The following is a 25,220-nucleotide window of genomic DNA, read 5'->3' on the forward strand; positions in this document are numbered from 1 at the left end:
GTATTTCCATCTAGTGGTGAAAATCACAAATCAAGTAACACACACGTGTTGTGTATGTGTAGGTACGTAATAAAGTACAGAAGATGGATATGTGTGCGTGTGTATATAAACACAGAGTGTTCGAAATATCTTACATTTTGTATTTACCTCTCGACGTGCAAGGTATATCTCGACAAGAAACAAGTTATTTAAAATAAATATCTTTTCTCTTATATGTGTCTCGAGAGATACACAGTATTATAAAATGCTTTACTGAATTATAAGAAAAAGTGAAATGTTAAGACTTGAAAAAATCAAAGAGTTGCTTTTATTTTGCTCTTCTTGCCAATTTTGTTGNGGTTTCTTTACAGTATACATGCGAGATAAATAAAAGTTGTTTTTAATATTCACGAAAGCTTTATAAAAACTGAACTTTACGAANAATCTGCATTTCTAATTTTTATACCGACATTCGCGAAATAACATCGCCGACGATGTAGTAAAATCGAGATATGCGGAATCTCCGTCTCTGAATTATAACGCCGGGAATTTTTCGAAAATTTGGATCGGCGGTACGGAATTACAAGATCTAGGTGACACAATTTTTTTCCGGAAAAATGACGAAATATTTTCTTCGCGGTAAACGCTTGCGACACTGACAGAAGAATTGTTGTGAAAATGTAAAAGTCTAGAAGAGAGCAACGCAAATAAAATACAATTTACGAATTTCTTCTGAATTCTCGATGACGAGAGTACGTAACATATGTACTTTTACACGAAAACTTGACGTGCAATTTTTGCGGAATTAAAGCAAACATGCAAATGTACCATCGGTCTTCCGTTTAAAAACACGAGAATAAAGTGCGCCACTTCAATTTCTGAAATAGTAGCATTTAGCGTTCCTCCGCTCACGAAAGGTTTCGCGAATAAAAAGGACTGAGAAAATTTGCGGGTTTACCGCTCTCGTTCAGAAGTGGTGTCGCGATATCGATCGACTTCCACAACTGGGTGCCATTAGACTTTTTGCCTAATAGTATGAACTATTGCGGCCGAGAACTCCGAAGAAAGCTTACGTTGGTAACCTACTTTTCGATCGTGCTAGAGGTAAAATCTTTTTTCCAGAATCAGGTCGGTGCGCATAAAAGACGTTGCGAAATGCGGCACACGCAAGTAGGTCAGACATCTAACTACGAACCGGCTTTATTCATCTGAGTTAATCAATTGTGTTATAATTATCTGTCTCAATAATTTGCAATTACTTATCAAGCTCGTAATTATTTAACAAAGCATCGTTCGACCTCTCGAACACCTCGCGTTCGGAATAAAATTGATCTGTACTTACTTTATTCGATTATAAACTAGCAGCTCGGCTATCTCTCGGCCTAGCCTCGAGTACAGAGTTTCTACAAAGACCAACACCTTCGGATCTATCCTTAACCGTGCTTCACTGCGATGGTCCGGTGCTGACGGCAGTCTGGTTGCTCCTCTTAGAGTGGAACATCGTATCGCCGGCTCCGGTCTCGTATCACGATGTATCAAGCTATATTAGAATAAAAATCAATTAGCATAAAATTATTGAATAAAAAGATATTAGATAAAATAATCAAACATTTTGCTCAATGCTTAAAAAGTATTTAAATTGTAATGTTTTTTTTATTATAACGTATCAAAAATACGACGAATAATAAAACCTTAATCTTAAGAAATAGAACTTTAAATAAATTCATATTGTAATACAATATTTTATTGCACATTGCCAATATGTTACGCTAGATTATTAATGACGCTCCAAGAGTTTGAAGAATTTCTATTCATCATGCATACAGCACATTTTCTCCCTCAGCGCGCGCGAACCATCTCGCACTTCAAAAGCTTTACATATATTTAGAGATATTTCCTTGTTACTACGCGAGTCTCTCGCGTTATTTTATAACCCTGCGTTACAAGGTTTCCACGATAATGCTAAATGTTCAAAGAGCAAGAGAAACTTTTCGATTGGCCTCGCAGGAACGAATTCTTCCGCCGAATTCTTCGTAACGAGCGACCCCCGAAGAATGCACGGCAGCTCTTTCAACCTGTCCTCAAAGTTCCTCTTTCTACAAACGGATACAGGGAGCTACCGTGTATCCGTGAGAACACGGATGTGCAACAACGACGCAAGAATTTCGGGACGTATGCGTAGCTTCACAAAGGACCCTTTAACGCTGCTGCAACGAGCCCTTCCGGACAGCCATTAGCATCGAGCATTTTGCGAGTCTCCTAGCATTTACCCCGTGCAAGTTACGCTTCCACGTTGACGTGGTGATAAAAGGAATGTTTTTTTCGTCTCGCGTTTTAACATTGCTGGTGTTGTTTTTTTTAATCGCACGCGAGAGTAAAAAGCTTTGAGACATTCAATATTTTATTTAAAGAGAATATATTTTCAATGGGCTTTAGAAATTAAGCAACTTTCTTGAGTATAAAATTTTTTTCAAAAATATAACACTTGTACTGTAATTTTCATTTGTAATATCTTTTTATTTTTAAAATTTAAAAGGTCTTGAATTTCGACATAAATGAAATAAAGAAAAAAGCGCAATTATAAATTTTTTTCAAACTTTAAGACAAATTATACGGCTACGTTCCTACGGTGTGCTCTTTTATGTTGACGTTTGTCACGAGAAAATCCCATTGTACATCGGTCGGTCTATCGATTTAATACGCTCTCAATAACCGAGTTTCTCACCGAAAATCAGACCTTTGTGGGAAGCAGAGGATACGCTAAAACTGGTCGACGTACAAACACGCAGAGTCACTTTCCATAATAGAACAGCAACAACTATTATGGCGTACACGAATCTGTCGAATGTGTCAAATTATTAATTGCAGTGCCAACAAGATCAAAATTGTTCTCGTCACAATTACAAATTTATTTGTGCCAAACTCACTGACATGTAAAAATGTTACTTGCCGAGTTACGAAATAAACGTGGATATTACGTGTTAATTAAAATAGTAGATGCAGTGTGTGTTGGGTACCCGTCAACTTCAAACTAACGCTGATATAAAACATTTTAAAAACGTCAAAAGCTTCTAAAGTGTATATAAAAAAAATAATAATTTTTTATAATAAAAACAATTTTTGAAGTTGATTTGTAAGCGAAAAACTGAAGAGTTTGAGAACTTCTGAGTCTGAATAGAAACAAAACAGATTATCGATGCACTTGAGCTCTTATCCTCTGCAGTTTACAATTTATGCACATTAGGCGTCGCGTCGTTGAATGCGTTGGAGCGGAGCTTCGTCCGAACTAACATTTACATTTGTAGAACTGCTTTACTTGTTGTTACGTAGTATTTGATGTAACTAAACTCCGAGTAAATATTTTCCATATAACGTAATCACGAATGCAGACGTAAGTCGTACTGCTGGTGCAGGTTTCTCACGCATATAAACGCGACAATAAACACGATACAAATGCAGTTTATTAAAAAGACAAAAATAATATCATTAGACATTTTTTATAAAGTCACGTTATATATATATATAACGTGACTATATATATATATATATATATATGTATGTATGTATGTATGTATGTATCTCTTTCTTTGCATTTCACATAAACTCGTTAATGATCGATTGCTTATTAAAGTTTCTTATTTCGTTTTCAGCGTACACGTTTCGCGATAGCTTTCGGAAATATGTCCATAAAGGAGGAAACAGATGTATATCGATCGCGATATGCGCCCGTATACACTCGTATGCATGCTCGGCGCATTGAATGGCCTCCTCTGCATTTCATGCGCGGGTTATCGATGTAATATTCTTGACATTCGCGTGCACCAAAGTCGTTTATCCGCACACACGGGATCATTCGTAAGTATCGGAGGAACTGCAATCCGATTCGCGGCTACGAATGTGAAAGGTACTTTATGTGTGTGTTGCGCGCGTCCACTGTTAAAAGGTTGAAACTCTGTACCTTCTTTTGCCGTTTCACTTAAACGTGACACATTTAAAATGCGACTTTATACTTTATCTCAAAGTGAACGCGTTATTTCACAAAGTAAGATTATAATAATTCTATAGCGACATACCACGATATTTTTTGTTATATTTTAGTAATATGAGATCACGTTTATTAAAACTTAATTGTCTAAAAGAAGACATCATTAACGATTATTATTACAATATTCATAAAATTTGAAAACCACTTGCGACGCGTTATGACAGTCAATAGGGTACGGTCGCTCGTCCGAAATCCCGCGCAAATGGATCTCAACGTTACGACGTTGCGTCACGACGTCGTAATATCGGAGAACATAAAATCTGGCGGTTCATGCGGATGGCCGCGCGCGGATTTCGCTGCGCACGTGCGTGTCCGCACAGAAGCTTTCAAGTACTACTACGTTGGTAATCTGGATCGGTAGAGATACGCGATGCATCATCCTATCGCGCATCAGCCGTGGCCGCAAGTAAGCCTATTAGCGCGCGCGGGGTTATTAGAGGAATATCCATCTGACCCAAATTCCGGGTCCCTATCGGTTACAGGCGTGTACCGACATGCGTAGGCTGTCCCTTAATACGAATTTACGCTCCCGAGCGCTCTCAAATACACGCGAGTCGTCGAATTATCTTGACTTGTCCACTGCGCAGAAAATCCATCGTGTAACCGCGCGACGGTACAGAAATCTATCCCACAGAGACGCTCGCGTTTATCAATCAGTTCTCTCATCATCCCATCGTGTACAAGATTATCTATGAGAATGATCAGCAGCTTCTGATATATCGCGAGGGGTTAGTCGATTTCGATCTGAAGAAGATTACGGGTATTTCGTATCGTGATTGAAGATAATCGCGCACATTTCACGCGATACTAAGAACTTATTATTACAATAAAAGAATCACATTTGTTGAGAGCTCATAAATAATAACAATGCCGCCGTTGCAGCTAAAACAAAATAAGTTATTACGTAGAGATATTATTAGAAGATTGTAAACTTCGCGCGCGAGTCATCGGAGTTAACGATGCCGCTTATAGCGAGTCGGGGCTTTTTTATTCATCGTTAACCGTAGGTCGTGTTGAATGTGACATCACGAGACGTCAAAGAGAAGTCTTCGCTCGTTTTTACAAACCAAGCTTTTACCGTGCGGAATTTTTGCGTGAGGCAACGAAAAAACTAGATCGCGCTCATAACGGCTGTTTCAGCGTCATCTAGCGCTAATAAATGTCGCAGAAAAGAGAGAAAGAGAGAAGAAGAGAAGAAAAGGAAGAAACCGTTTTTGAAAAGTAATTTTAGATTACAGCCGCCATTGTCGCCTATCGACAGCCGATTAAATTACAGCAGAGAATTGCTCTCGACACAAGGGAGCGGCAGAACGGGGCGCGAGAAGAAGCTCTCGAATTACTACGTCGTATAACGTTACTCTCGTCTCGTACTTTTCGCGCGGATAATCGAGTTACGTCCGATGCGTCTTTATGATCCCCTTTTGCTTTTCGTTCCCTTATTGCCTGGCCATGACAGGCAAAGTCACTGGCACTTTTCGTGTCTTAGAGTCGTGCCAGAATCGTCTGTACCCTCTTTTGTGAGATGCTTTTATAGGGTGTCTTTACTAACTCGGAGAAAAAAAGAACAAAAGAAACGACGAACGTTTAAAGCTGCGTCAAAACGTTACACATTTTCGCAAAAGTATATACCAATGGATGTTATTCTTATGTATTCTTATAATAAAAAGACACAAAATAAAAACCTACAAATGTAAAATATTTATCTTTCAATCTACATAAAACTTATATTATAAAAAAGTAATATGCATATTAAAAAATAATGCTTGATTTGTGCAAGGCTTGACTTGTGCGTTTTCTCCTAAAGTTTCTTTATGCAAATTATGAAATAAAAAGCCACAGCATCAGAACGCAACAAAATTTGGCGCAGAATTTTAAGTTGTAATAATAATAATGTCTGTGTGTGTGTGTGTGTGTGAATCCTGTTTAGACTTTAATTAAATGTATGACTTCGGGAAAACGCTTTACAACCAAATTTTCTTGATGAATAGAAAATACCATAAAGCGCAACGCGCCTTAATATTCAGATGCATCCGCAAAGTCGAGCGTAAAGTAGCTTCTTTTGCGCCCATACTTTCTCGTTAGAGCGGTAAGGATCTCTTGGTCGGAATGGCGACGCTAATGAATCATAATCGGTACTTTCCGCGCGAAACGCTTTAGCCGGGTTAACCTGAGTAGAAACTTGACTATGTTTAGCACTGCACACAAACGCTCGCTGCAGCTGCTGCACGCAAGTGGACCCGTGACATGCACGAGCGACGATCGCTCGTTACCATCAATTGGTTAAATGACAAACGAAATCATCTTCTCGTTCGTTAACCTTGGATGTATCTTCCTCCCTCTTTCCATACTTTTGAACATCTTTTTGTCTTTTTTTCAGTTCTTTTTTTTTTCTTCACTTGAATTACTTCTAGTAGATTGTAGCGAACTTCTTTCTCATGTTAATTAGCGGCAAGTGTCTGTGGTTGCCTTTGTGAAAGAATAATAGAGATCTACGTTACACGATTCGTTTAGCTTTAGCATAAACGCTGGTCGTGCAGCAGACCACATGCCGATTAGCAGTCTGCCTACGTTCTCTCTCTCTCTCTCTCTCTCTCTTTCTCTCTCTCTCTCTCTCTCTCTTTCTCTCTCTCTCTCTTCTCTCCCCCCCCCCTCACACACACACACACACACACACACACACACACACGCGCGCGCGCGAGTAAGTCTTTTTTATTGCAAAAAATTAAAATGTGGTATTTGCTGAATTAAAATTTATATATAACTGCTAAAAATATATTATAAAATTATATTTTTATTGAGAAAAAATTTATTATTAACAATCTTTACACAATACCGAATGTATTCCTATATGTGTAAAGAAACAAGAAAGATTTCAACCGTAGGTCCCAGTGGTCAACCGGTCAGGAAGCAAGGTCTGTAAAACGAAGGATCGAGGTTCGAATCCCGAGGCCAGTCGTCGTTGGAAACTCTTCTCTNGCAGCTTCTTATTGCTAACAATTTATGTTTGTCTTAGCTTACGGGNNGNTGTNACCACCCNCCCACAAACAAAAATTATAATGCCTAATCACATCACTAGATGTGTTAGCAGATAGGACATATTACATCAACTATCTGGGGTACCGCCTTCTTGATCACGGTATCTCCGCATCTTTGTGTATGTTACGTAGTAAGTTATTTTTGCTTTGCCTTTATATAATGCCAAATCTACAATTTTGCTATCGAGAAAGTAGATATTGTTTTTGTGTATTTCCATCTAGTGGTGAAAATCACAAATCAAGTAACACACACGTGTTGTGTATGTGTAGGTACGTAATAAAGTACAGAAGATGGATATGTGTATATAAACACAGAGTTTTCGAAATATCTTACATTTTGTTGTATTTACCTCTCAACGTGCGAAGTATAACTTGAGAAGAAATATTTTTTTCGACAACAAAATAATAAAAATATAACACACACATACACAATACAATATTACAAATAATCGTCATAAAGTTATATAATAAATACTTTATTTTGAAGATCTCCAATGTTGTATAAAAAAAGTAATAAAAATATATTCTCTAATCTATCTTTGTATAAAATTTAAAACTTATTGATACTTCTACGCGAATTATTTATCACACGTCATAGGCGTATTAAAATCACCATACCGTGGAAGTGATTTGTGCATTATTAATTATCGATTTTCAATCTTTAAACTTTGCATTTCCTTTTTTTTCGACTTAGCAACGCTAACTCTTTTTGTAAGCAGAATCGCACGCAGAAAATATATTTGCACGCGAGCCTATGACTGACGCCAAAGACTATAAAAGAGTTTCGAGGATTTTCTTTGTTTTTGTTTATCACAATCACTGTGTTGCATCTACGCGACTTTAAGCTTCGCGTATACGTGGATTTTATACAATCACAGTCTTACCGTAGAAGCGCAGATGTGCACGAGCAATGAGCACAGGATCGCGATATAGATGGAACCATCCGTTATATTAGATTTTTTGCACACCACAATGTTACATTGTGTCAAATATAACACCAATCTAAGTTTATTAAAAATTATTCTTTTATTTGAAATACTTTGTTGTCAAGAAAAAGATTATTAATTATTGTCAGTATAAAGATTATTAAATATTTTGATTAATTTTAATTTTTTTAATATATAATTTCTCTCTTTGTATTATACAAACGCGTAATAGCAAACGCGTGTTGACGAAAATTAAGAGATCTTAGAATCTAATCTTAGTTTTTATTATGAGACGTTATTCAAAATTTGAAAATTTTCTTTGTGAAAGAACAAAAAATGTAGCGCCGAATATAAACGTGCAGAACAACGTGAAACGAAAGCGGCCAAGTATTTCTCATCTTGCGTGTAATAAAGTTGTATCATACTGAAGATAAGTAAAGCACGGTTATGATCTCGGTGTAATACGCTACCACCTTCTTATTTTTCTGCTACCTCGCTTGCGCGAACCTGCCAAGTTCTTTTCTTTTACATCAAACTATACTTCACTTTAATTTTATTTTATATATGCAAAAAAAATGAATATAAAAACTAATTAAAAAGAAATTATAGGTACAAAAAAAATAACACACAATACTGATAAAATATCTAGCTATTACTAAACATTCAAACTTGTGAATAGTTGTCTACTATCGTACAGCTTAATCTTTTGCGAAACTCAATTTCATATTGAATTATGTTAGACAGCAGCGATTGCGGTGTAATGTTGCGAGTTATATTTGAAACATTTCGACTGTACTATTACACCGTACTACACCATATATAATGGCCGTTACTAATGGAGTAGCGAGCTATTTGCGGAAGCAGCATTGATGGCGTTGATGAAACAGTTGCATCGGAATTAATTTAGTGAAATTATATAAGTTAGACGATATCGAGTATATCAAAGTAACTTGAAATCAGAGTAACTCCATCTAATTAAGTTTTACTTTGTTATATTGATTAAAAATAAACAAAATGCGATGAATATTAAAATCCTCTATACGTATTGTATCTTTTAAAAATCTCCGAACAACGTTAAATTTATAAACATTTTAACAAATGTATAACCAAAACATATTTCTAGACGTATTTCCATGTTAGTTAATTTAGATTGATATAAATTATTCATATACGTTATTACATACAATTCGAGATAAAACAGGAAATTTGAAAGATTAAATATATCGTACATTTATCCGTTTGTTACATATTGATATATGGCCTCGAATAAGTAATGCACTTTATCGGTACATTGATTTAACCAGAAATTACGCTCTGCGTCACGGGACAGCATATGTTATTATATGTGGCGCTGCGCCTACTTTACACACACACATGTGCTTTCAAAATCCGTGCGATCTCCTTTATGTTCGGCGTTTCGATCGCGTTTCTGGCTTTCGTGCGGCATTTCACGTTTAGCGCGCAAGTTACGCGCGTCTCTCTATCATATACGTGATCGAAAGCATACGGATAGTAAGTTGCTTCTGCGGTTTTATTTCTTGTAGAAGAGCAGAGGCGAAAGTCGCGAAGAGTTGAAACTTTGTTCCGTCAATCGACCGATAACAGGACGCGGGGGTGAAAATCGAGAAGGATCCGGTGGGAAGGGAATCGTTAAGAGAGATACTTCTTTGGTCGCGACGCGCAATACAAAAAAAAAAACCAAAAGAGAAAAGATCCATCCCCCCGAATGCAACTCGCGCGCGGACTTTCTCCACTTTCTGATTGAGTGGCGAAGATGACCAGAAGGTACTTATCCCCCGGTTGATTTGGAAGGACGCGAGGGGTCATCCAGCACTTTACGGATGTCCGACGAAACTGATTTTGCGGCAACAGAAATTACTTCTTTAGGAACTAGCGGTATTCTTACACACGCGCGCGCGCGCGCGCACACACACACACACACACACACAAAAGCACATGCGAGTCTTTTTTACTGCATATTTAACATGTTTACTGTTTGCCAAAACTACTTTTGCCAAACTAACATCTATACTTGATGCTTTCCTGCTTGCAATGTATGTATATGCACATGTTATTGTCAAATATTTTTAGCGCAATATGCAAAAATTATAAGAAAAATATACACATTTGTAAATATTTAAGTAACACTCGTAATTTTCTTTTATTATAATTATTTAGAATAAAGAATTAATTAATTAGAATAAATAAATGATAAAAATATGTTACAAAATTACATAATTGTTGAAAAACAATTTATTACAAAAATTGATAACAATTCTTGTAATAAACACCGAATGTATTCCTATATGTGTAAAGAAACAAGAAAGGTTTCAACCGTAGGTCCCAGTGGTCAACCGGTCAGGAAGCAGTGGTCTGTAAAGCGGAGAGATCGAGAGCCGAGGTTCGAGTCCCAGTCAGTCGTCGTTGGAAACTCTTCTCTCGCAGCTTCTTATTGCTAACAATTTATGTTTGTCTTAGCTTACGGGAGGATGTCACCACCCTCCCACAAACAAAAATTATAATGCCTAATCACATCACTAGATGTGTTAGCAGATAGGACATATTACATCAACTATCTGGGGTACCGCCTTCTTGATCACGGTATCTCCGCATCTTTGTGTATGTTACGTAGTAAGTTATTTTTGCTTTGCCTTTATATAATGCCAAATCTACAATTTTGCTATCGAGAAAGTAGATATTGTTTTTGTGTATTTCCATCTAGTGGTGAAAATCACAAATCAAGTAACACACACGTGTTGTGTATGTGTAGGTACGTATAATAAAGTACAGAAGATGGATATGTGTGCGTGCGTATATAAACACAGAGTGTTCGAAATATCTTACATTTTGTATTTACCTCTCGACGAGAGGTATAACTCGAGAAGAAATTATTTTTCGACAACCAAATAATAAGAATATAAACAACATTACGAATAATTGTCGTAAAATTATAATAAATGTTATATTTTGGAAATTCCCAATAGTGCATGTATAAGAAATAATAAGAAAATATATTTTCTAATCTATTTTTGTATAAAACTTCAAAAATTATTGATTCTTCTATGCTAATTATTTATCACGCGTCATAGGCGCATTACTATCACTATTCCACGGAAGTAATCTTTATGGATTATAAATTATCAATCTTTACAATCTTCGAACTTCACGTTTTTTATTTCTCTCTTCTCCTCTCTTTTTTTCTTTTCTTTTCTCTCTTGATCCTTTCTACTCACGTTACTTCGAGTTTCTCACTTTTTGTACCATCTCTCATACTTCGAGTTTTTTTCATTCTTGTGTCAGATGTCTCTAGAGTGCCGTATCCGGCCGACTTACGTTGCAACGAATCTCGTTTGGTCCAGTAGTGCGGCAATTGTGGATTTGTTAGATTGTACAAGAGCAGAACTCATATGTTCTAGTTTTTCGCGCTATAGTTACTGAAAGACAAATCTTTAGTATATATGTTATATTGTGCATTATACATATTTCTTCTTTTAAAATGTGTGCGTGACAAATACAACACATTTATCTACCATCAGTTTCAAAAACAACTTTCAAATAAACGAAATATATAGAAAGCAAAATTGTATCGGAAATTCCTACACGCTCGGAGATTTTCCTAACTTTACCACAAATTTTGCGAAATGGGGAATGTGAGGTTTGCTCTCTTATACCCTTCCAATTGAATTGATCCACAGCGGGAACGCGGTTTCTCCGTATTGGTTTTCCGTGGCCGGCACATCGGAATTGTGGCCGCATCGATTTGAAACGAGCGGTATAGCAGTGGTAAATTTCGTAATACACTTCTCGAGAGAAGTGGACCGATATTTGACTCGCGCCGTTCCTCTCGCTGACTTTTAATTAAGTTCTCCTGGTCTGTGTGCATATATGTAATATATACTATATATATATTTCACTAAAAGCCGCATATACATTTTTCGCAAAGCGCATTATAGCGTTTTAGGTACTGAAAGAAATTTCAGAATAAATGCGACGGCTTGTCGCATTTATTCTGTGCATAATTATGAACGCAAAAAACGTGCAGTTACTATAAAAAAAATCTATAATATTACAAACTGAAATACGACCACCATTCAATGTTTTTTTTTTATAATTATATACTAAAAAATTTACTTTCTAATAAGTTATAAAATAAAGTTCATGTTAGCTTAATTAATGACTAGTGAGATGCAAATCCAGCATCCCGTATGATTTTAAGAATTGAGTTTTCAACTCAAAAAAACACTCACTTGTAAAAATTTACAAGTTGAATTCGTTACATGTGTATGTATATATATACACGTACAGTTTCTACTTAAAACATCCTGCGAATGGCTCGTAGGGCCTTATATATATCTTGTTACTTAATTAATGAATTATGAAAATGTATATAACATCGACACACACACACATGTGAAATCGCGGCAGCGGGGGCTGCTATCAAACGTAACGAACAGTTAAGTGACTGAATTAGAGACAAAGGATTGCGGCCATTTCTTTCTGTTAACTGCTCGTAAGACTGATATATGGGAGACCATAAACAAGCTTGGGCAAGGGGAAGAGGAATCTGCTCTCTGGCCCGTGGTGTAGTTTCACTATGGCTGCCAAATGTAATTGAACGAAATAAACGTTGCAGCAAAATGCTTTCACTTCGTTACGTCGCCGATACAGACGAGATTTCATTCGTGATCTTTTTCGGGTCGAGATCCATCTATTAAGCAATTATCTGAAATGCGGTGGACCGATTCAAAGGCGATCGAGAACTACAGCTTTTGTTTTTTGCTTGTTTGTTTTTTTTTTAGAGAGATAGATTAAAAAGAGACATACACTCTTAGAATAAAATACGATGTCAACTCTGTCATAATTTTTTGTGTAGTTTTTTTTGCTTTCTCCTTGCAAATTTACTAATGTTTTGTTTTGCTAGAAAAAAAATTTGTAATCTTCGATGTGTGAAACAGATTAAATTTTGCTACCGATAATTGTATCTTTAACTCGTGATACCCGATTCATCTCTTTTCTCTCAGAATAAAACAAATAGAGAAGCACGAATGTAAAAAGTTCTTCTCGTGACAAAGACGTTTTTTGCGAGTACTTTTGCACAATGTATCAAGCTTGGATGCTTCGGAATATATACATGTATAATCGATTCTCTCACAGAGATTAATTTATTTCTCGTTTCCGTGCGTACGCGACGTTTTTACTTTCCACATCCAGTCGGGCGGAAGATTTTAATTCGCGTCGCGCTAATTAAAGAGTTCGGTGCGCTATCGGACCGATCGATCCCGTGGAATATGCACTCGCGGAGCCTCGGAACACGTATATACGAAACGATAAATTGAGAGTAACGAAGGCGGAGAGTTGCAAGTTATGCGAAAAGGGTTTTTTCCTCCGGACATACAAAGAGAAAGAGACACGAACACGGGCGAGATTTTTATTCGTTTGCGGCGAGAACGCGTCGCATTAAGAAGGATTCCCATGTACATTAGCGAACTTCGTGTGTTTCAACGCGCGAATCAACGCGCGGACAAGAGAATCTTGTTAATGCTGTATCACACGCGGCAATCACATTTGTAGCAATTGAATACCGTGTAAAATAGCGGTATAATATAATTACGACGAGTCGAAAGCGAGTGTGCAGCTGCTGTAAGCGAGAGATTACAAATGAGAGAAGCGTTAATAAGCGACGGTCGTATAACAGTCGGCGAGAGGGAGAGAGAATAAGGGCAACGATTAATATGTCGTCAAAGGAACGCCACTTTGGTACGCCCGCAATTTCTGAGGCCTGTGGAAAACGCGAGCCGCCGAGAACAGACACTCGAGTAGCTCGGGCGTTGAAACAATTAGGCGGAAATGCCTCTAATGGCTCAGCACATCTGCACGAATTTGACTGACAAAATTCCTGACGGCATTTCTCCTCAATCTTCATCCGCGCCTAATGCATGACGCGTAGTAACTACGTGACGGCTGCTTTGACGGCATTATTCATGATAAGAACTCGCGCAAATGGATATTATGCTTACGAAGTAAGCGACAGTTGAGAAATCAGAAATCATGAATATATAAAGTATTAAATATTAGGCAGAAGACCTACAGAAGATGTACAAATCGGATTTGCTACGGTTGCTATGCGGCAGAAATTACAGTTGATGCTCAACTTGAGAGCATTCTGAAAGCGCAAGACTATTAGAGAATCTGTCTCGCTTCGTGCGGTCGTACAACTCCCGCGGATCGTTCGTATCCGTTTAAGAGCGAGCCTCGGTTATAATTGGCGCTCGTGGTATCGTGGAAGAATCCGCGTAATGCCGCCGCAAGGTTTCAAAGAGGTCAGCCGGATAATTCTTTTCCAACGCTAATCTGCTCGGCAATGTCGCGGAAAAGTAGCTTATCGCGATATATCTCACACAACTAAAAGCGGCTCGTCCGTTTAACGATGGATTAAAGGGGGAGTTGGTTACAATCGACGACGCTTAGTTTCGACTTTATTATCTCGATTATGGTCATTACGGCAATTCGCGCGGATGGCACCGAATATCACACGAATGCAAATGAAACTGCAAGCCTTGCGCCTGAAAACTGTGCTCTTTATTTTTGATATCTCGATCTGGCTCCGAAATGTAACTATACATATCGGACTTCGGCTCTGTTAACAATGTTACTGTCTCATATAAATGACGTCCTGCGCTTAAAAGTAATAAACGATCGGAGGATTTAAACTGGCAGTTTTAAGAGCAACTTTTTTTTATCCGACGCAATAATATTCGCGAACGCCGAGCAACGATATTATTTTTTCTCGCAAAAAGTTTTCAATGCAAAACGGGAAAAAACTATTCCGTGTATTCACAGCGAGCATATAACTCGATGATATAAAACACTCTTACAATAAGCGTTATAATCATTCATAGTTTTGTTTTATTATTATGATATAAATAATATATAGGTTTCCAATGAATTTATGACATACCTTTTCCCTGTCTTGCAGCATATCATCTCTATTATTCTCTAGCAACATATTTTAGTCCCACTAGATATATGTGACTTATTTATGATAAATTTTTAATAGTCTTCCAACAATGCGTTTTTTTAAATAAACGAATTTAAATTTTCAAATACGATAAAACTAAAAAAAAACATCATGTTAAAGATAAAACTTTAATTGGAAAAAGTATGATATAAAATCTATTAAAAATTTGCGGAAGTGCGAACAAATTATTTATAAAACAGTAACTTTTTAAGTGACCCCGTAACTCATCCGTCTTTCGGTTTATCTAACATAAATATGTGATTCGGAATATGATATATTCGCGGAATTAACCGTCGTCTCGTTATCGCAAAAATGTCAAATGTCTTCTCAATCTGCGCACACATTTCTTTTCACATTCACATTGACGCATGTGATGCAGCGGTATGTATCATCACGATGACGCATAAGCGGGGTCTCTCGATAAGTAGGGGAATCTGCCATATCGTGCCAATAATGCAAAGTCGTGCTTGAGAAAACGTGAAAGAATGTAGCTTATCGGCGTGAAGTCTCTTGATGCAGCTCCGCGCATCAAGCGTATTTACATCGATAAGTACTTCAACAACCGACACGATGGTATTCGCTCGTGATATTCGAGTCGTAAATGCCTCGGTAAAATACACGTGTACATCCCGCGCGGCCTCTTTACCCATCGATTTTTATTCCGTCCCGCGCGCGCCGTCAATTTGGCGACATTTACTTCACAAGATATGTATCATTTACAAGCGCTCGCAAAGCACAAACAATACAAATGTTTTACACGGCTCAACAAACGAATCGTTTTGTTCTACAATGGGGCGGGCGCGCGAGGTTAGCGTGTAATTTCAATTGTTCTGTTGCGAGATAATGAGGCTAGCGCGCGCGACGGGTTTCGACGATCGGGAGCGAAATATCGGGAAAGAAAACGTATTTGCGCGACGAAGTAATACCGTCTCGTCGATTCTCTTTTGTGTACGGGCAAATAAAGGGTTTCATAGTTGTCGCATGAAAGATCCTGAAAAAAGAGCACGGAGAAAATATCGAAACAGGTCGGGTCTGCTTCCAATAATTGGAATCCTAATCAATAGAGCGCAATCAGTCAACCATGATGCACCTGTTCAAGGGAGAGATACAATTTATATATGTGCGTTGTAGATGTGCACACACATACACACACTATGTCGCACATATCTCTATCCGCACGAAGCGCTCCACTTGGGCACAAAGAATTATTGGCTCCTATTCTACCTCCAGAGTTAGCAACGGCATCTGTCTGTCCAGCGAGGCTTTCTTCCACCCACGTTTGCGTCCTCCCTATATCCGACCGATGCCGTATATCAACTCCGCACAATTCGAAACATATCGTCGCTGTCTTCCCCTTTGTGTCTTCGCCGATTCTTCTCGCGTAAAACTCGTTTTTATCGCTATCCGCGCGGCTCGGAACTCCTTTACCTCGATACGTACGACGAGAAATCACCTGGGGTTCCCCGGCTTTCAGCGTAGAGAAATCCTGGATATCGGCGCCGTGTTTTTCACGGCGATGCGATACATTTTACTGGACTCACTCCGCGACGCGACGAGCGACATGACTTATATATCGCCGTCGTGCGCATTGTCGTTTCTGAAAACGAATTTGCCAATCGCGTGAGGATATTCGCCCGACTACGGTGTGGCGCGCGATAACGTTCTTTCGCCGGTTCCGCACGTTTGCCGAATGTAATGTGAGAAGAACCAATTGCCTACTGCCTATCAATTGCCTCGGAGCTATTCAATTATCGATGATGTCACACTCGTCACGATCGATCTGAATATGGAACAGAACTCACGACAAGACAAGAAATACGGCACAATATGACTTTACCACTGACAATAGACGTCGATATCGGTTTCTAATTACGTCTGCCAGGTTGCTCTTGTGTTATTGGATTTCTTTTAAACACTTCAATTATCGAAGATATCGCTATTAATTTGATCACAAAAGAAGACCCTGTGAGTTTCTCATTTATATCTATAGATAACATGTTTCGTGTGTATATATATATATATATCTGTTACATATATTTTGTCTACTCTTTATCGGATTCTCGCAGTTCCTTTCAACATATGTGAAGCCGTCATCCAAGAAGAAGGGTCACGTGCGACCTCGTCTTTTCAGACATAAGTCACAACAACATTATCTGTCGCCGACAAAACAAAAACGTTTATATCATCCAATATACGATGATATTTCTTTTTTTTTTTTTCAGAAATCCGTCATTCAAGCGCAAGATCGAGCGGACAAAGGCTATTAGTGAGGGAACTCGGAGAGATCGACAGCATTTCACACTTTTCCTAAATACTCGCGCCGTCGAATTTCCGAGTTTCGTATCGAGAGCCCGTCACAGATAGTTTTACTATGGGAAAACCCACATGTGATAAAAAGATTCAATATCACCGTGTGTTGACTTAGAGTACCGAGAGCTCTTCCTCGCTATCTTCGCGCCGAGATAGCCTTTATCTCGATAGTCTCGCGTTAATTTCGAGACCCAGCACGATTAAATGCGCGATTAGCGTCTGTCTTTGCGACCGCATGTCAGAACACATTTGCGCATCTCTCACACACGAGTTGTTTAATAGATATATTAAATGCACTTTGTACAATACGTGCGTACATGTGTGTGTGTGTGTGTGTTCCAGCAACGAGTATCAGATGCTGCGTATATGTTAAATGAAACACGGTAGCAACCACGAGCTGAACAGGAATGTATGAGAATCCACCGGCACGCAAGTATATATGGAGAATAACAGCGACACTGCGCGAGAGATTTGTGCGGCGTCCGGCGGTTAATTCATGGAAATCTGCCTGAGCCACGCCCGCGTCAGTACGAATTGCAAGTCGCGAGATAACACCGCTCACGTTACCGCTCTTATTTTGCGCGCTTTATTAAAGCTCAGATTAACGAGCGCCGCGCGCGGTTTGCGAATTTCTTTCCGAATAGTTCACACCGCGGGAGAGAATGGACGGCGATAAAGGCACAGTCGCGAATAGTTTGCGCTCGCCTCGGCTGCGAATCCGTTTTTCGCGTATTGATCGCGTTTCTCGCGACGTGTTGCCGCTGCACGTCCGGCGAGTTTGGTGAAACCGCCTGTTCGGATGTGAAAACTGAAAGTCGTTGATGCGCGAAGATCCCGCATTGGAGAGTAACTACTGAATCTGCTAGAGAAAGTTTCCGTTCGCCGGACTGTCCGTAGCTTTTGGAGTTTGTAAACTACGTTTGCGTACATACGCTCTCGATTTTGATCTTTCGCGCTCGACCGTTACTAACACGTTGCAAAAGAACATCAGTCGCGAGAAATATTGATGAACAGTGCACGCGATAATATTACAAATTTATTTTACACGTGTTTGAAAAAAGCTATTAAGACTAATCGATTTCTTCTAATGAAATATTGGTGAATATTTTGCAAACGGTAAAAGCAAAAAGGACTTATGCGCTCGAACGTACCGTCAGAGCCAATTCCATCTAATAAGAGCTACCTAATTCCAACTTCTGATTTCATAACGTAATGTAATACACGTTACAGCAACTGACGCAAAGCCTTAAAAGCAAAATCCCGTTTGCATTACATTCGATGACTAATTCGTCGTCGATGTGCTCGCAGAGCGAAACCATATTTCTCTCTTTGAGCACGCAGCTTCCCGCGCGTGATATTAGGTACAAGATATCGGGTTGTACGTATACGCTTGCCGGAGCTACAAGGGTATCGCAAACGTTTTGAATGGAGCTTTGTAGGGTCGCACAACCGATACGTTGATATTCGCAAGTGGACATTGTATAGCCAAGCCGCACACACGTTTGCGCCATATCCTACAGCTAATTCATCGAAATCCACCGAAACCATCCGCGCTCAATAACGGGGACGAGTTATATTCCTCCAACGCTATATACGCTTCGATCGGGGGATCACGGATGGAGGACTAGCCGTGAGCTTGGCAGGCTATCACATCGACTGTCGCCTCGTGCATCTGATCACATGTCACGAGTGGACATGCGACTCGTGACAGGCTTTTGTGTGTGTGTGTTACATATATACATATATTGTACATACACATACATAGTTTTGGGAATCGCGAGGAAACGCAAATGCGAGCTTGAAATTGAAACTATAAGCCCGCTTTTACGAAACTCCCGCGAAAACAGCTCGCGTCTCTTCATACACGTATATATATATATAGATAGTCGCGTGTTTCGAAATCGGTGCGCAAATATATATCGCCTTCGATGCACCCGCAAATGTGCCGGGAAATCGCGCATCGACCAAGTGGAAACTCGTTTCTCCCTTTCGAGAGTCGTTTCGAGACAAGCAGTATCACGGTTCCGCGCGTACGACCGTGTTCGCTAATTCCACATACTACGAGGAACAAAAAAACAAGTTGTAGACCCAGCGCAACGTGCGCACCCGATACGTACATACTAACTCCGCTCGCGAAACAGAGAGAGAAACCGAACGATATCGACGGCACAGTCCCCGATACTCGGCAGCTATTAATTCTTCGAAGGGTGGAGGAGTAGGAGGTTATCGGCTCGCTTCCCCCGGACCGCATTTCGTGTTTCGACTGTGTCGCGTGTACGCACGTTTCGCAACCCCCTTTGTGCCGTTTCCTCAGCGATTCGTGTCGCGCGGTATATCTAGCGTAACGGAAATCCTGCATGGTCGTATACATGCTCCCGGGTATATTTACACCGGAATCGATGAGAATTACGAGTTAACATCGCCGGCACAACGCCGACCAACGTGGGCTCCATACCGTAGACCACCCTCAGGATTGACAGAATTAGGGTCGCTTCTCACGCACCCACGAAAGCAACAGGACAATGTTAATGGCCTGGATGTGCACAGCACATTGTGCGACCGCGACACTCCCTCGCTCGGAATGCGTGACGATCCGTGATACGGTCACGTGACGCGTATTATTTAGTGCGACGGATCAGTGACTCTCGTTGTCTCGATGAATTAACGCGTTTAATTAGATTCGCGCGGGCGAGCGACACGCCGCCGCGGCGAACGATGTCGCATTGTTGTTTCGTAACGTCGAGATTTCGAGAGAAATCATTTTCCTCTTCCCTTTTGTCGCGACGAAGAGAATCGATACATTCCGTTGTCGAGGGACCGAAATGTAGAAATTCGAGTGTTGTCTTGCGTCGTCGCAGAGTGTACGCCACTTTAAGAAAATATCGTGACTGGGAATCACTTTGATCTGTACGACGTTGTAACTTTGATCAAACACCGACATAGTTTATTCACCGGATAGAGCAATATAGCTCCAAGAGAGAGATACAAGTTATTTGATACAATACTATCTTCCTTTGACAGTTGTCCGCAGTTGCAATGTTATCCTTCTCAAATAACAATATTTAATCTAACTCTCTACCGAGCGCGTTCTGTCAAAGCAACCGAAATGTAAAACATAAAGATTAAAGATAACAAACAACGTAATATAATTAATGTACCATTGTTCCGAGTTATATAGAGTTATTTATCATTATAATATTATATCACATTTTGCACAGAATGTTTTTAAATGAGAGAGAACGCGAGATCTCGACACTAATAAACACGCGCTGACTTCCTCCGCGATGACGAATCGGAGAATCGTGCGATTAGCGTGCGATCTCCAGCGGAACTGATGCAGAGAGCTCACGGCTTTTCATTTACCTCGTAATTGCGGCGTTTTTTATTCGCCATCCCTCAATTCCCGTGTGCACGCGCGTATTCACGATCGCCGATTAAATCCCCGCGCACGGCTCCACTTATTCTCCTTCGTCTTTCGAAGGGACGGACCCGACGCGGCTTGCTCGGTCGAGTGCCTCTCGAGTTTTTGCTCCGGCCGTTGCCGTCGCTAATGAGACCGCACCACCCGGCCTTCCTGCTTTTCCTCTTCGCCAGAGAACGATGCACGTGTTCTACTCTACACGCGCGACTTTGGCGTAAATCGCCGTGGTGGGGTGCCGCGTAGAGAGGGAAGAAAAAGCGAGAGGCATCGCGCGGTGAAGAGCCTCTGAAATTACGCCACGAGCTAGGCGGACACGTCTTTGCTTTTTTTTTCTTTTTATTTTTGCCGACGCGCCGGCAATTACCGCTCGATGCCGTCTGCAAAATGTCGCCGTGCCGGAATTTCGGTACGAGAACATGAACCGGGTTAGAATGCAGTCGTGCGTGGAGAGTATCTGTTTAAGAGCGAATAAAGCGGAGAGAGGCGATATATCGCGCGGAGGAAACGCGCGGAGGAAAAGCGCGGAAGAGGAAGAAGCACGGAGAGTCAACGTTGAAATCCGTTTGCTTTTCATTAATGTATACGTGTTTAGAGTATTTTGTTTTGTGATTTACAGATAAGTCCAGATTTATGACCAGGTATCTCTATTTTGCATTATCATAAAGTTCGTGAATTTTTTAATAACTTTTTTCATTTTTATTCTTATTCGTATATTTTAAAATATTACGGACTGTTGAGTATTAGCGTTGATACAATCCTATTGAGTAATGGTGCATTTTGTGTTAAAATATCCGAGTGGAATTTAAAACAGAATATAGTCAGTAACTATCCAATTTTCCTGGTTACTGGCCAGTATTTAGATAGTAACACTAACTAGAAATTGCTAAGTTGATAGACGCCTGTTTGACCAGTAATTGGACAGTAAAACTAGTTTCTGGCTCAATTTCTGGCCAGTTTCGACTAGTTTAAAAAGATAAATATAAAAATACCGTGAAATATATAGCTAATAGTATAGATATAATTCAATATATTTAATATATCTATTTTTTAACTAACATTTATCTTAAAAGATTGTTCAAAATTTGTTAGACATAAACTGGCTGATTGTTGAATAATTTATACTGATCAAATTTCGACCAATTTGTAGAAAATAATAATCAGAATATTTTGAGGATATTTTTATTGGACAAAATCTAGCTGTTATTTTCTGATGTATTTAATATCAGAAAGTGGCTAATTCCGGACTAATTTATATCTAACTTTATCTAATTTTCTATCTAATTTACTTGCGTGTGTGGCAGATATTATATGGGTGATTCTCTGTGAACACGTAAATTTCAACTTTCAGTTTTAATAAAAAATAATTATTATTAACTAACGGATAGCGGTGAATTATGTTTTTTCATACCATTTTAAGTCACCATTCGTAATATGAATACGTGACTATGCAATATAAAAAACTTATCTATGTTTTTTATGTCAATATACCACGGAGATTACAGTCCACGGAGATTACGTTTTTTGAGAATTACCCATATAATTCTAAACTAGTAAACACTGCTGGTCAGTTTCTAATCTCCGACTCTGTTTTTCTCGAACAGTTTCTACTCAGATATAATATCTATATAAATGAGAAAGAAAACATAGTACCTATCTCTAAAATATCAAAGTCAATTTTCAGAAAGCCCGTATATGGTTTACCGATGGCAGGATTGTCTCAAGAGTAAACATCGTATGTGACTTTCGTCGACCACTCCCTGATGGCCCCGGAAGTCGATAAAGCGAAAGATTCTCCGTTGTCGTCGTCCTTTGCGATTATCCTTCGTGGGCAAAGTCGTACGATATATTACTTTCTTTCGCGATATATTGCTCTGTTGGGAGAACAAGCATCGAAATCGCGATATGTCGAAAATTATGTTTGTTCGCCTAGTATATTGTCTCGACCTCCTCAAACTTTGGTAATCCTTGCAGATAACGTCATTTTGCAGTTTCCAGTAGAAATTGTTTTCATACGGTACACACAAATCGATACGCGTGAGCAACAAGAATATTTACAAATTTCTGCTCCATCGATAAGATTAAATATATATATATATAATATTTGTAACAATTAAAAATAAGCTGTTATTTATTTTTCTTAATCAGAAACGCAAAATAATATTATCAGATATGCATATCAAGTTTATGATGTTAACAACCAGTTTTTTACGCGATAATTCACAGGTATGTAGAAAAATTAAAAGTAGAAAAAAATTAGTAATTAAGAACAATCTGACAAAAATTTCAGATTTCAACGTCAGAATACATTTCGCAGCAAAACACGCTCTTGAAAAAATTTGCGAGCAAAGTTTTCATAATTTGACCACTGGCTTATCCCTGAGAAGATAACTGTTAAAAATAATCGGAACTTTATGAAAAACGAATAAATGCGATGAATAATGCATCGCTACGTTTAAACAAACTCTATCCTGATACTCGCGATATTCGCTTGCAGAGCTTTCGCGACGTTCGCAACTTAATTAATTAATTTCAGATAGCAAGTCCGTACTATATAAGTCTGGTTTTAATTTGCGGCATCACAAGTTTAAAAATTACAATTACAAGATTTCGTTCTAGATGATAAAAAAGTTGTAGATGTACGTCTATAAATCTTTTGCAGTTACTGAAAAAATTAAATACATGTACAAATATCTTATTGTCCTTAAAAACTAATAAATGTTACAGAACAAAATATAATTCTCGTGAATATCCATTTACTTTAAATGTGCGATATCACGATTGAGATACTTTTTTGCACATGAAGTTCAGACGAGGTTCAAGAGCAAGACACAGTCATGCAAGAGGCGCGTGGCTAAAGGAAGGAATCTTGCGTGTATGAATGTGTAGGAAGCTTAGCGCCGACGACGTAAGGCTGGTCGAGAGAGAGAAGCTTGAATTGACGCTGATTGGGCGTGCGACAAACATCCGGCCGCATTTCACGTCTCACGACACGTACGTGCGCTTCTCTTTCTTTGATATTACGGCACGTTTGCGCCGCGGGATAAACCGGGTGATTGGTTCTCTCTCGTCTTACCAGACAGAGAGGGAGAAAGAGAGAAAGATATTGAAATAAAGTCGCACTTGGTATAACTCTATAGTGAATGCACTTCCGCGCCTTTTACTTCGTGTGCGCATACGCGCCAACGTATTTAACTAGGAAACATTTTTCGCGACAATATCATCGCCTGCGATTTTCCACGTTTGCTGTCGACACGCGTATGCTGGGAAACTTTGCGACGGCGGTATAATCGCGAGTTCTTAGATTAATGGCGCAAGAATTATTCAACGGAGATGAACGGTCTTTTTGTCAGCAAACCAACCGACGCGACATGAGATATTATTTCATACTTTATGAGAAAAAAGAGAGAAAGAGAAAAAGAGACTCGCGTTGTAACACTTAAAAAAAAGCAGTCGCAACATCTCGTTAACGATAAATTTCCTGCTGCTACCTTTGTGTCTCAGCATCCTACTTTAAATAGCTTTTACGCGTCACTGTCCAAAATGTAAAACAACGATTTATCGCGTGATAACGCGCCCGCGCACAAAAACGGCGAATGCATAGCTGTAGACACCGCGACAGCTGACACTATCGCGACGCGACGAGGCAGAATCCTACGAGCGATCTAAAATTGCAGCGTTGTGCGTCGTCGTGGATTCCGTTAATTTGTTACTGCCATCGTGATAATGCTTTTTACTGCGAAAGCGAGACGTCAATGAGTGACGGTCTTTGAGAAACTTGCTAGAATACGTACTCTTTACAAATTCGCAACATGTTCTCAAATATCGATCGACAAATATAATTTATCGCTGTGATAATTTTTTTCCAATATAAATTACCTCATTAATTTATTCTTTTTAAAATAATGACAACACATAAAATGTTATGTTTTATATCACATATGCACATAGAGTATATACATAAAAACTATTTTAAAATGTGTTACAATTCCCATCCGTCCTTTGTCATGTAAAGTATTTATAAAATCATATAAAGTATTTATTATATTGTCAAAGCTGTGAGTTCTATATTTAGATATTTTACGTAAGTTCATTCTTTTAATAGTTATGTTCATAAGATATATTTTATATCGTCTACAAAAAATCCGTTCACAAAATGCAACTTTTTCCTGTTTTGTTATTGTGTATACTATTGTGAGGAAAATATTTTCTCATTTACATTTTTTGCATTTTTGAAATGACTTATTATAAAGATTAAGTCTCGAGCTTTGTTATTTACATTCCTTTTTATTTTTCTTTAAATCGTGCATGCAGCTTTAAATAGATAAATTAAAAAATTAATTTAATTTTGAAATTAAGAAATTGAGAATGTTTTAATTAAAATTCAATTTAAATTTTTAATTAAGAAATTTGCAATTTAAAGAAATAAAATATCAGCTCACAACAAAAAGTAATATAGATATAATAGAAATAATACTTATTTTATTAT

At 38.7% G+C, this 25,220-nt stretch overlaps 1 protein-coding gene across 1 annotated transcript in view; it reads right to left on the reverse strand.

The window, feature by feature from the left end:
- LOC109852720 (bifunctional heparan sulfate N-deacetylase/N-sulfotransferase) overlaps positions 1–25,220 on the reverse strand; it is a 111,993-nt gene that overhangs the window by 48,084 nt on the left and 38,689 nt on the right. Inside the window, exon 3 of the mRNA XM_020424150.1 lies at positions 1,322–1,519. Coding sequence (XP_020279739.1) covers positions 1,322–1,519 — 198 coding nt within the window. The remainder of the gene's footprint in view (positions 1–1,321; positions 1,520–25,220) is intronic.

The sequence above is a fragment of the Pseudomyrmex gracilis genome, unplaced genomic scaffold, assembly GCF_002006095.1.
Source record: "Pseudomyrmex gracilis isolate BER0280 unplaced genomic scaffold, ASM200609v1 scaffold_34, whole genome shotgun sequence".
Classification (NCBI taxonomy): domain Eukaryota; kingdom Metazoa; phylum Arthropoda; class Insecta; order Hymenoptera; family Formicidae; genus Pseudomyrmex; species Pseudomyrmex gracilis.